The following is a 13,313-nucleotide window of genomic DNA, read 5'->3' on the forward strand; positions in this document are numbered from 1 at the left end:
ATAAATTAGCCCAAAGGACCGCAAATTACCAAGTAATCTATCACGGCAATTAATTGAAGACACATAATGATTCCTTTACTTGCACTAAATTTGAATTAAGACATTGTTAAAATAAAATTCCATTGAGGTTAGATACAGAAGATTTTGTTCATTATTTCTATTTTTAAAACTCTTAACCCGCGCTATTATCCTCTGGTTGTACAATAATTATAATTATTTTAAGAAAAAATGAATATTTTGTTAAGGAAAAATGAAATTTGATAATTATACACGCATAAGGTTGTAAGAATTTTTTTAAACATATATGATATATTTGTAGAGAAATTTATTCAATCACGGATATTCTTGAAAATGCAAATTTAGTTTGTCTGTATATTTCTGTACAGTATTTCGATTGCATTGGAATGCAAGAAAAAGTAAAGCCATTTGCTAGTTATCGTCCGTTAAAAAACATACGATAAAATTGTAAATTCTCTTTACAACAGAATGGAGTTTTCTATTTCCGCAAACGCTATCTTCAACTTTTAGTAGATGTCAATTCCCCCTACAAACGCGATCGAAAAAATGCGAAATGTGGGGTCATACTCCAAAGCGAGAACATTCAGTGGCATCGATAGAACGAATCGGGCGCGTGGCGTGCTTTCGAGGGCCAAGAGCCAAGGTTAGTCGACAAGTAGGAGACAATCAAATGCCTTGTCAAGGACGGGCGTTCTTCCGGCGTTGCTCCCACGATCGGGAGCAACTATTTCCAGAAGAAAAGTGACCATTCCGTGCTGCGAGCATTAATATTCATACTCGCGGCACTCTCGCAGGCGGTATGTGTACGGGCGTGTGTAGCCAGCACGAATTAAAACCGGGCTGGCACAGCTAAATAATAAGCATGCATGCGATGAAGTGATCCGCGTTATTAACATAGACCTTGCCCTAGCGATCTTGCCGTGCTGTTCCAGCCGGTGAGACAGCCGGGGCGCTATAGGGCCACCCACGATCTATGCGGGCGGGCGGCCGAGGGGGGGAGGTCGTCGCTCGAAATTACTCGCGGTCACGCCAGCAACCCTCGACAAAACCCTCCAGAAGCACCCCACGCTCGTGCCCCTCTCTTTTCTGATCGTTCTGAGTAGTAACACGCACGTGCTCCACCGAAATTGCGATATTCCTGCCGCAGTTCTCATCGCTTCGACCGACATCTCTCAGTGATGCGTCTTTGCTTTGTTAATAGGGAAAAGATCGCGATAAGTGTAAACTAATGATGGTGTAACTAATGATTAGTAAATAATTTCGAGAAGAAGTTTTTCGCAGATTTTTAATTATGCTATTTTATGCTCCTTATTCTATATTAATTTTAATAATATACCAAAAAATCATAAAATAATTTAATATATTTTTATAAAAACAATATTGATATTAATACGAGAAGTACCGTTCAATATATTTCGCCTGTTTTTGTTATATAAAGGAAAGTAAACGATTCGAATAAATTTACTGTACGAATTATCCTGAATAGCATAAAGATTTCGTTTTACTTCGAATAAACGTGTAATGAAGTTGTCGAATTTTTGCTGATATTACGTAAATAATCGAATCTGCAAATCACATCTTGATTCAGCACTTCCCTCAACCGACGCATAAAAAAAGCTTAATGGACCTTTGTGCAATGGAAATGTGTTAGATGCATGGTTTATTACTCTTACCGTCTTTTGTACTGCGCGCATTTCTCACCTTCCTGTAACACGAAGTAACCGGATTATACTAAAACGAATCAGTTCGTACCGCAATAAAGGTACGTTCTTTACTTCTCCTTGCGAATTCGAATGCGATCGAAACACTATACGGAAATACATGACGGGCTAAATTTGCATGTTCAAGTGCTTGGAAATTAATGGCCATGACTGAACGAATTTCTCGTCGAATATACAATGCGTTTCTAAAATTCTCACAGCTAATTTTGTCTCTATTTAACAAAAATATTAGGATCGATGTTTAATATAATGTTTAAATATTGATGTTTACTGTATTACATAAAAATAATTTCGCCGAGATCAAGTTTTAGAAATAAAAATAGATAACAGTATATTTTGTGTTTAATTTAGTTTGGATTTTATTTTAATGACGTCTTATTCAATTTGAGACTTATTGTTAGTTACAACACAGATGTTTAGCTATATTACTTAAAATCACTAACATGTCCCTCTAAAGATAATTACTGCTTTAATTTCGAGATATAAATGGTGTTTTTTTTAAATAGAGTAAAAAGATGTTCTTTTAAAGTTAATCTACGAAAGTTAATCCCCTCTTACAGGTTCACTGAAATAACTGTCTTAATATTCTGAGAATTTCATTATAAAAAAACTATTTTTAAGTTTCAAAACTTCTGAGATAACTCATCATCAGCTCATAGTTACAACTTGTAAAAAATGTATTGCCTTGCTATCCGCATGATATGAAAATAATATAAACTTTGAATTTCTTGTATTTTATAATTTCAATTAATAACATAGTAACAAATTTAATTTAAACATTACTACTACAAATATACAAAGTAATTATACAACAAAATTATATCTTGCGTGCGTATTTTTCTATTATTTATCACTACATAATAATTTTAATAATTATGGTTAAATGTCTTTCTGCATAATTATTTTCGCGTAATAATATAGCTACAATAAATTTATTATATTAAATTTATACATTAAACATAAACCCTTTTTATAACATATTTATCTTATAAAAGATTATTACTAAATATGTGTGATAATTGAAAATTTTTGAAAGTAATGAAAATCTTTGAAAACATTAATGATGTTTGTACTTATAAATTTTAATTTTATTTTACTGATTAATGTTAAATTTATTTCATCTCTATATTTATTTTATCATGCGTATCATATAATCACTAACATAGGGAACAATTTTATTATTACCAGTGAAAGATTCATCCTATCAAAACAAGAATGGAGCGCTTTAACTCGTATCCTGTTTGAGAACGGTAAAAATTCTCTACTGAAATATGCGGAGCTTTAAATTTTGTGCGTTTAAATGACTAAAAGCAAATGGGTGAGAATGAATGAATACCAAGCCGTATAAATCTTTGCGGAGATATGAAGTTACTCGTTCGTCGCGAAAAATCTGATTTTTACCGCGCTCATGACGTTTGCAATAACGAATACATAAAGCACGTCTGTGTGCAGAATTACAGTGACGTCACGGCTATGTTACTCGTGACCGATATTTACACGCTGGAACGTTGATGTGCATATTACATTACGATTGAGTGCAGAGATTCTCTTCTCTGTTGTAAACGATATTATAAAAGTTACTAATATTATTTAAAAGTAGATGGAGAAGTATTTGCCTTGTTAGCAAATAATTTTAAAAATACCATTAGCAACAACCTATTATAAGAGTTTTTTTTTTCAAGCAAATAGAAATAAAATGCAATTTTTCCGCACGAAAAAATATGATTATTTTAAATTTAACGAAAATATATTTTTTAATTTTGTGTCAGATATATATTTTTAATATTAATATGAAAAACTTTTTAGAAATTTATTTAATCCATAATTGTGTAGAAACAAATTTTTTTATAAAAAATGTTAAGTTTTCAAAAAAACACGTAAATGTATGTCGTCAAGTGCATTTGCATACGCGATGCGCGTATATTTCTTTCGCGGCGAGAGATGTTAATTATTTTACATGGGATACTGTGGCGAAGTCCTACTCCCGTGCACACGAACTTCTTTGTATCGTTGACCGAATCGCGCAATTTGCACGTCGCGCTCGTTAGCGCAAAGAGTAACCGCGACATTCGGGAAACCGCCGTAAAAACAGCCTCGACGCTGTAAAATATCGGTGTACACGATCGCGAAATAAAAATAAATATGGAGGAATTTCGTATCGATAGGGGGATGCCTGTTTGTCCTGCAACAATGGCGAGAACGTGAGTTCCCGGCGCCTTCAGCTGGAAACTGGAAACGGGGTTGCTCGCGAAGAACGCGGATATCTCGCGGAATTCGGGGCATAAACGCGTTGCGCGCGAGCATCGTCGTTTTTTCACGTTATATTAGAGAACGGTGACTTGCGACATTACGCGACGAAAGTCGTAAAAAAAGTGACGCCACTCGGTAAGAAAGATAACGGGGGGTTATTAAAGTTGCGGGCTTAACAAGATTATGACGCGTTCTGCATATGACACGCGAGAGTTTCTTAGCCAGTTCCTTAAAAAATTAATAGACGTTAATAAAATTGTAACGATAAAATAATAATAAATAATGGAACCAACAAATGCAATTGAGGAAAGTAAATTTTATTTAATTTATCAAAATGTACTTTCGAAAATTTAAATATTCGATGCACAAGATCTAAAATAAAAATATATATAATGCAAAATATAATTAAAATGATAAAACCATAAATTGTATATCCCAAATATATTAAACATATATTTACTAAATTGAATTATTTTAATAAATAAATTTTGTTAATACAAAATAGAATAACGCTGAATTTTCCATGATAAATTAATTCAAGATCTTTCGTATTTCTCTATAAGTATAATGTAATCATCTTCTCAATGAGTTTAATGTATAAATCCTTTAGAACCAATTCCCTTTTAGGAGAGAAATATCAAATTTTCTTTTGACGCATTCCTTTTACCGGCTGGAATGACAAGATTGTTTTAGCACGGGGGATCGTAACTTACGACTTAGCTACGGAGACCTCGCGGAATATCGTCGCGGAAGCATAGCTGAAGGAATTTGAAGTGCAAACGCGCTGAAAGCAGCCATTTTTCACTCGTCGTTAAAGGGAGGATGACGCGCGCTGCCACACCGAGCACGCTGCGGAGAGCGTAAAGTGCCCCGAACCCAACAACGACGCTTTCGTCGCGCGGCGTATACACATATGCCGCCGCTAGTAAATCGTTTAATGCGAGACTCCGGAACGACCATTTAAGCGGCCGAAGGACGATCCCGGCACGTTCCGGATTGTGTTTGCACTTAGGACGAAGATGGGCGTCTTGATTTTATCATACCGATATAATCGGACGCGGCGCTGGTCGCCATTCGGCGGAATGTCAAGGATACGAGAGTGCGGGAGATGGGATTATTTAAGTTGCAATTAAAACGGGACACTCATCTCTCTGCCCGTTGCAAAATTAATGGATAGTCGGCAGTCATAGGTCTCCGCCGACCATTAGAAATTTATCGATTACGGTCGTGAACTTCCTCCGAGATACAGCATCCAGTTATTACATGGGCGTCCATGTTAATGCGAAAATTGTAGTTACAGTTCGTACTAACTCAATCTCGAAACCAGCAAATTATTCGGTCGAAGTCGTTATTTAACTCTGGTACAGTGACATGGGATGCTTATTGAGTGAGCGAAACTCCATCAACGTAGAAATTGCTTAATACTCTATCGGGCCAAATGTATAATAACTGTAAACTATTCGTTAAAAATTCTAAAGTAACGCTACTTAAATTTTTAGCAAATTTAAATTTCACCGAATTAGAAAAAAGAATTTAATCAAACCTCCGAAAGTCATTTCCTAACTCTAATTACCGAGGCAATCTGGGAATACGCTGTCGCGTATTCCGTGATGCGGCAGAGAAAACAAATTTCACCTCGGATTTTTCAGCAATCTGTCTTTGTCGACAATTCCCACGCAAAATACACACAGTGTCCGTATATTTTGCACGCGCACGCACAATCACGGTGACGTTGCGTGCCGCAGGAAATGTAGGTCCCGTCCAGATATGCACAAAAATTGCATTGACGAACGTTCGCACGCGGTATTACGAACGTAGTCCTTAATTGACCGATCGCACTTTTTGTCTCGTTCAATCCGGTCGGCGTATATAGCCGCCAAAATCGAGATCGTGGACCGAGGTCGGGTCGAGCGACTCGTTTATGGGACCGCTCGTCGGGATTTTCCATTTCAAGAAAATTACCGTTTGTTCGTGTTTCCCCGCGTCATCCCCTCCCCCCTCCCCCCTCCCCCCTCCCGTCCCCGTTTCTTCTCCGTTTCAGTTCCGCGTTTGTAAAGACGTGCGTCGAGAACGAAACGCGTTTTCTGGTGTCACTGACGACTTTAAAATAAGATCACGTGTAGACGTGCGATGTAATCTACGCGAAACGTGTCGGGTTAAGCAAATAGCCTGCTAACGATTGGAACAAAGATCCGGCGCAATTCGAAACTGCTTCGTCTTAAAAGTAAAATTCTGACACAATATATAATTGCAAGCGCAAAAAGACATTATCGTGTGATCTTAGAAAATAAATAACTCAGTTCTTTTTTGTCTTATTTTTTTAAATATTACGGTAAATATCAATCACGTGGGATATATCAATTACAGAAAAAAGGAAGTCTAATTATAATTTGCCCTTTGAGTGGAACTTTAATTTTATCAAGCAAAAACCTTTTGGATTGAAGATTTTAATTAATGCTGCATTTAATTTTATGATCTTTGATTTATTACTAATATAGAGAAATTCAAACTGTGTGTGTATTTCTATATTATACATGTATTGATCTTTCATCGTTTGTTTTAAACATTTACACATTCAATTACATCGCACCTCTGTTTGCGTTTAGCTCGTAACAGACCTTTAACCTTTCAAATTGATTTTGTAATCACCGAGTTTTTTTTTTATTTTCACACTGTTCAATTTTATTGTTCCGTATTTAACTTCCTCTTACCTGTTTTTACTATTTCGATTTCATATCTCCATCTTTACGGCCATTTTTATTTATATTCTCCGCCTTCTTTTTCTCGGATATGTTAATTAACTTCTTTCACTTTACTTCGCTTTGTTCGTTGCAGTGCCAGAAAAACAGCAAAAATTATACAGAATATAATAGACGCATTTTCTACACATTATGATGATAGAGCCGGCGAAAACTGTTTTCGACTACTGGAAGTTTGATAGACGTGGCTAAATAGCATTTAGCCTCGACATCATTTTCATAATTGCAGCTATTCCAGCACCGTCACCGCAGCGCGTATTTAATTGGTGATTAAACCAAATGCACGAAAGTCCATTGAGTAAATTCAATGTGGGTGATTCGCCGCGTTATATCGTTCTCATGCCCAACGGCTGTTATTATAAATAATAATAGCTCTCTTTTTTTTGGTCGCATTATGCGTTATCGCCACGCGACATCATAACTGGCGATGTCTCGATCGTAACATAATGTAAAGTTTCATTTTGTCTTACAATTTATAGTCCTTGGGACACATTCTTATATTTAAATATATTTCTTTTTCTTGTGTGCAACCAAGAATCCTCTGTTTTCATATAACAGAATTTAGTTTATCTTCTGAAAATGTTTGTTACTTTCTAATTAGGGGTTTATTATTAATTTATTATACTAATATTTTTATTTTTATTAATTTTGTAATAAATATATATCTCTCAACTCAAATACAACTTATAAATCAATAATTATTTTAGAATTTATTTAAATTTCATTTGGCGTGCAACAATTTTAGCTTTATTATCGATCAATAACATACATATTTGATAATTATACACGCAAAAATAATGAATAGTATTTTTTGGATAATGAATGGTATTTGTGTGGACGTCAATAAGGTTGTTTATAATATTGGGGATTGAAAGAAACGAATTTTTAGTACTCGAGTTTTTTCTCGAGCGAAATGCATTACCTATAATGCCAATATTTTCAGTGGTTACAATTGGCGAATTCAGAAACAATTGTATTAGCCAACGTTTGTGTGGCCAACAAGCCAGTTCGCCAGCAATGATCCATAGAATTAATCAAATAGCTTTAATGAACTAATTTTGTTTTCATCCGGATCATATACGGAACTTGAACCGTTGCGTTGAATGAAATGCTTTAACAAAACCATCTTGTTTGTTTTATTATTCTATGAAAAATCATTGATTTGCAAATTTCAAAATATTCCGACAATTGCGAAACATTGAGCACCTTCTTCACGTGTATAATAATATATAAAATATATTTATTTCATTGAAATATCGAGCGGAAATTCGAAATCTTAATTTCTCTGACAAATTTGCATCTCGTCGTTTCAATTTTCGAAGATCTATCTTTTCTTCTAATTAACGGAAAAAATGATTCCTAGTTTTTAATATCAGACACCTCTGTATTGGCGAGATCAAAGTGTTTAAAAGTGAACGCTACTCAATTCTCTTTTCTCGTGTACTTTGAAGGTGAGGGCGGTAATTGAGTGCATGCAAACGCTGTGTAACGTATAGAGTCTAATTAGCAGCTAAACTCGCGATCGATGCGAGACTCCGCCCTCCGAAGTTTTCAGCTTATTTACAAATTATACAACGACCTATAATTAGAAATATTAATTCCATTAACTGCGAAATAGAACCGCTGAATGATAAATCTTTGAGTTTTGCCCGAACGCTGTACGTGATTAATTGTGACGGAAGTATCGCTCTAAAATTTTTACTCGCGCCAGATTAACGATAAATAGATTATATATGTGCGTTATACATTTCTGCAACTATACGCTTCGTGTTCGTATAATTAGAACGCGATAATCAGCAAAAGTAACATTACCTAATTATGCAGCTGTTGCAATGAGATAAGGGCCAATTTAATGATTATAATAATTTTTTTTTCTTATGTTAGTACATTGTAAATCGAGAATTAATTATTCCTTCGGGAAAACGTTGGGAAACGAGATGTTCAGAGATATTTGAAAAAATGTTTAAGCGATTTTTAAATGTAACCACCTCTGTTTGATAATAATATTTATTATTAAAAGCTCGTTGGTTAGATATTTTAACGTAAATGTTAAAGTGTGATAGAATAAAAATGAAATGTTCGCGTTGCTTCCGCGAAAGATTTACGACTTACCAGCACGTAGACCGCGAACGGCATAACGAGCACCGCGACGAGAAGATCGGCGACGGCCAAACTGACGATGAAGTAGTTAGTGACAGTCTGCAGCGCACGTTCCTTCACCACCGCTAGGATGACGAGCACGTTACCGAAGAGCGTCAAACACGGCACGATCACGAGTATTAGGGCCCACCAGCTGTTCGCGTTAGACTTCTCGTCGACGCCGGCGGTTCCAGCGCACTCGCCCGGCCTAACGGCACCCCCGGCGACTATCGACGACGTGCAATTGACGCTGCTGAAATTCAGACCCGCGCCGTCGTCGTAGTAGGCCGTCAGGTTCACGAGGACGCTGTAGTTCAGTCGGTTGATGTAGTCGCTCAGGTCGTCGAAGGCGAAAAGGTCGGACACGCTGCCGGTGTAGTTGTCGACACTCGTGGTGGAATACGACGACGTGGAGTCCGCGTAGGACGAGGAGGCGGACAGGGTCGAGACGGCGGCGGTCGTCGAGTCGTTGAACCAACCGGACTCGGCGCCCTCGACGTCGCTGTCATTCCTCGCGAAGGCATCGCCCAGAAAGTCCGCCATCTTCTCCTCCTGCACGGTCGTGGTGACAACATCGATAGCGTTTGTGGCCACCTCTCTTCCAGGCGGCTCGTCCGGGTGCCGATGCTCGCGGATCAGCGAGAGGTTTCGTAGGATCGACTTGATGAACGAGTCATTCGCTCTCGCCTCCATCACGGTCGATCTCCGTGATCGACCTTGATCCCCTCAGCCAGGCGCTGACACCAATCACGAGATCTTCGAGTGTCTCGCCCGGGATTCCATCTTTCTGCCTACGCCCATCTCCAGGTTACTTATCTTCCCTAGGCTAGGTTTAAGGGTCCCCTGCTCTCCTCTATTTCCCTTTCTTCTCTTTCTTCCACCTCGTCGTCTCCTCTCTCCTCTAATTCTTTTTCTTCGTCGGCAAGTACGATAAGGCTTCTTGATCCTCTTTGCTTGAGTAAGAAGAGGTACTGTTTCTAGCTGGCCCTCTGGCCGGTCGCACAGTTTTCCAGGATCCCCGGCTTAGACGCGTATCAGTTGAATCCTTCCTCCAGGATTTCTGTAATGGAGGAAAGGTTTGTGGTCACTATCAACGTTCGCTTTTACGGGTAAACATGCAAACCGGGACAAAAGTTTGTTTTCACATTTTGCTCGGAAAACTGCCAAACAGAAATTTTCCATTCTGTAAAACGTGATCTAAAACCGATACCGCGTTTCAATTTGTATGTATATGTGCAAATTTAAACTATGCGTTCCTAACTTTCCAGCTTAAAATTTTAACGAAGGCACGAGCAAAACATGACGTTCTCAATTTTCGTAAATGTAATAGTCGATTATTCATCGTTTACCGGTATAATATCGGTATAACAAAGGATTTATATTAGATTTATATTATCATTAACAAGTAAAGGGAAAAGTAGACTTTGAGAGTACAATCGGTTAACAGTGCGTAAGTTAACGTAACAATCTTTAATTATTTGTAAGATATATAATTATAAATCGGACGTTTTGGCTCTACTTTAAGCTGTCAGTGATTATATTATTATTATTATTATTATTATTATCTATTATTATTATTATGATGTTTTAGCAGTCAATATATTATTTGAAAACTATTTATTATATTATCTTTTGAAAAAGTGTCGTTTGAATGTATAAGATGAATAACGAGGTTTTATCATTTAGCTACATTAATTCCAGGAATCAGCGCGAAAAACCTTCAATTTTTCATTTCAATTATAAAATATTATAAAATCTTTATGTTTCTATCGTACTTCTTTTGAGATAATGTACCCAAGATTGCTGCGCAACCGTATTCTCAAACACTCTCTCCAAGTAGAACAAACGCGTTCCATTACTCCGCTCGTGATCGCACCGTGATTTTAATCCCGATCAAACTTTCCAAGCGAGACGATAAATTTACACAAGGAAGCCGTCCGGGCTATCGAGTGTCTTCCTTCCTAATGAAACGCGGAAGAAAAAACTCGCGAGGTTCCATCTGCGCGCGCCAATGTTTGAGACGGAGTGTCTCGTGGCGCAATCTCGGAATTAAACAAAAGCTCACGGGTTCTTCCCGTCCGCCCACAGATCGCTCGAAATGGGATGCCGTTTCGTTCTCGGTAGGCGAAAGATCGAAGGTACACACGGGGAGAGAGAGTCAGATTGACAGATGGACAGGCATTAGGATATGTTTCTCTTCTGGCGGCACGTGTGAGAAATACAGAGAGAAGAAAGAGAGAAATAAAGAGAGAGAACGAGGAAATAGGAATAGGTCTCGAAAGATTTCAACACAACCACCCCGGTAGACCCTCTTAAGGACAGAAATCATCTCCTTATCCCATGGGATCTTCTATCCCTGCCGATTCCCTGCTCTACATAAAGCCTAGAAGGGCGAAGTGCCGCCGGTATATAGGTATCGCTAGGCAGTATCTTTCAGACTGTAAATTCCTCGGAGTATCACAGAGTCTAGTGGCTGTAAAGTTCGCGGGATATATATGTAGCGCATAATAGCATCCGGTATCCGCTATCTGAATTCTCCCGGCCATAGAGTTGGCGGTGTTCGTGTAAGCTGGGCGTAGAGGGGTCTCGCACACGGTCAGGAGGGAAAACGGGGGACAAAGCGGCTCTGGAGCTCTAGAGGCTCCTGTTAAAAGCCTGTGTGTCGGTCTCTTTCCTTCATTCGTCGGACGACGGATCTATCATCCATTCTTTATCGACGGCCATTCGTGCCCACGCTTGCGAAAATTGAATTCCATTGTGGCGGCTATTGCAGGCGACCGCGGCGAGTCGCCCGTTTAATGCATTAAGCGCAGCGAGTCCACGAATATGCGACCGTATGTCGGCTTGTACTGTTTTGGGTTGCAAATGCGCGCCCCGCGAAATCCTTTTATTTTCCCTCGCACGAATACATGCAGCTAATACATTTGTTTCGCGCGGAGACGTGTCGCGTATCGACAATAGGGTGCGTCATCACGAAGAAATGTTATACGTTAATCTTATCGAACTCCTTATTTCCAAATACAAAAATGAGAATATATGTTTTTAGTAAAGCGACAACAATCAGCGTCCGAATTTTTTACTTTATGGATATAGATAAATAACATAGAAATTAATAAATAACAGAATAAATTTTATTTAAATATAAAATAAAATAAACAGCAACTTTGCAAAATAGCAATTTTGCAAAAATATATATTCCTTTTACAAAAAGCTACATGTTTATCAAATTTATATTTATGAGAACTTTTAATGTATTTTATTAAAGTGATGCGGGTAAGGAGAGACTAAAAGCAGAATTTAGTGGAAGATAACTATCTGCCACATGCATATTTATAAGAAACCATAAAATGATACCTATTTCAAGAAAAATATCAAAATATCTTTCACAATGTGGCTAAAAAATCTACATACTAAAATCTATCGCAACATTTTTTAAATATATTTTAATTGCATATATAAATAAATGTATATTTTTAAGTTTTACTATGTAAATCGGTTAATTTTTACTATGTGTTTAAAAACTTTTATCCTCATTCTACATGTATAGTCTTAATTTTTATTTTATTAATAAATTTAATGATAACAAAACTAGAAACAGAGACGATATTTTAAATAATTAAATGAATATTAATCTTAACACACAAAATTATTATTTCAAACTGTTACATATTTTTTCCAAAATTCTTCCACATTGCACGTATAACGCATATAAATTCAACAACGTATGTGTATTAATAATTGTAGTCTGCCGGATATGTCAATGTACTTATTAATCTTGAGGGTTGTGCTAAGATTAATGTGTGTAAAGAGAAAAACTGCGGAGGTTTATCTTCGCTCTATAAGAGACGCATGTAATGCAGTACCTCCAAGTTCATGAAAACCATTGGGAAAAAAATTGCGGAACGACCCAGAAAAGGAAACAGCACGCATCCTGTAATTCACCCCGTATTCTCTCTCATCCCTTTTTCTTTCCACCATCAGCATACTCTCCTTCATCATTCGTCCTTCTTTTTTCGCGTGTCGCGACCTTCGTCCCGCTTCCCCGGCAGCGGGTATACGGCGGAAGTGTAGGAACTGAAGAAGGGTGACTGAATTTTATCAGGAGAAATGTATACTTACACTACTGCGAACGTCAGATCTTAACGTCGTTCCGAGGCCGCCGACATTTTAGACTGTCTCCTCGATATCGCCATTCTGCAAATGTTCACGAATGCCATTCCCGACTCCGCTCTTCCGTGAATTTGAGGAAAATAAACGGAATGCCGCGGCGCAAGTGTTTTATAGTAGCAGTATCGCGTTGCCGTCTGTTGCTCACTGATTACTATATAAAATTACTCTAACAACAATACGCTGCTTTTGCAAATCTATATTATATCTATCTATATTATATATTTTTTTTATTTTCCGAGGCTTGATTGTACGTTTA

General features: G+C 37.5%; 1 protein-coding gene across 6 annotated transcripts in view; it reads right to left on the reverse strand.

The window, feature by feature from the left end:
* The window catches only part of Dop2r (dopamine D2-like receptor), a 205,863-nt gene that overhangs the window by 183,138 nt on the left and 9,412 nt on the right, over positions 1–13,313 (reverse strand). For all 6 annotated transcript variants that reach the window (XR_011718664.1, XR_011718663.1, XM_071710180.1 and 3 more), the window contains exon 2: positions 8,861–9,947. Coding sequence is in view for 4 of the 6 variants with exons in the window: in XM_071710180.1 (XP_071566281.1) it covers positions 8,861–9,580 (720 nt within the window). In the remaining 2 variants the exon portion in view is untranslated. The remainder of the gene's footprint in view (positions 1–8,860; positions 9,948–13,313) is intronic.

This window comes from Temnothorax nylanderi, unplaced genomic scaffold (genome assembly GCF_030848795.1).
Source record: "Temnothorax nylanderi isolate EJ_2023f unplaced genomic scaffold, tnyl_v1.0 TNYL_tig0086_pilon, whole genome shotgun sequence".
NCBI classification, from domain to species: domain Eukaryota; kingdom Metazoa; phylum Arthropoda; class Insecta; order Hymenoptera; family Formicidae; genus Temnothorax; species Temnothorax nylanderi.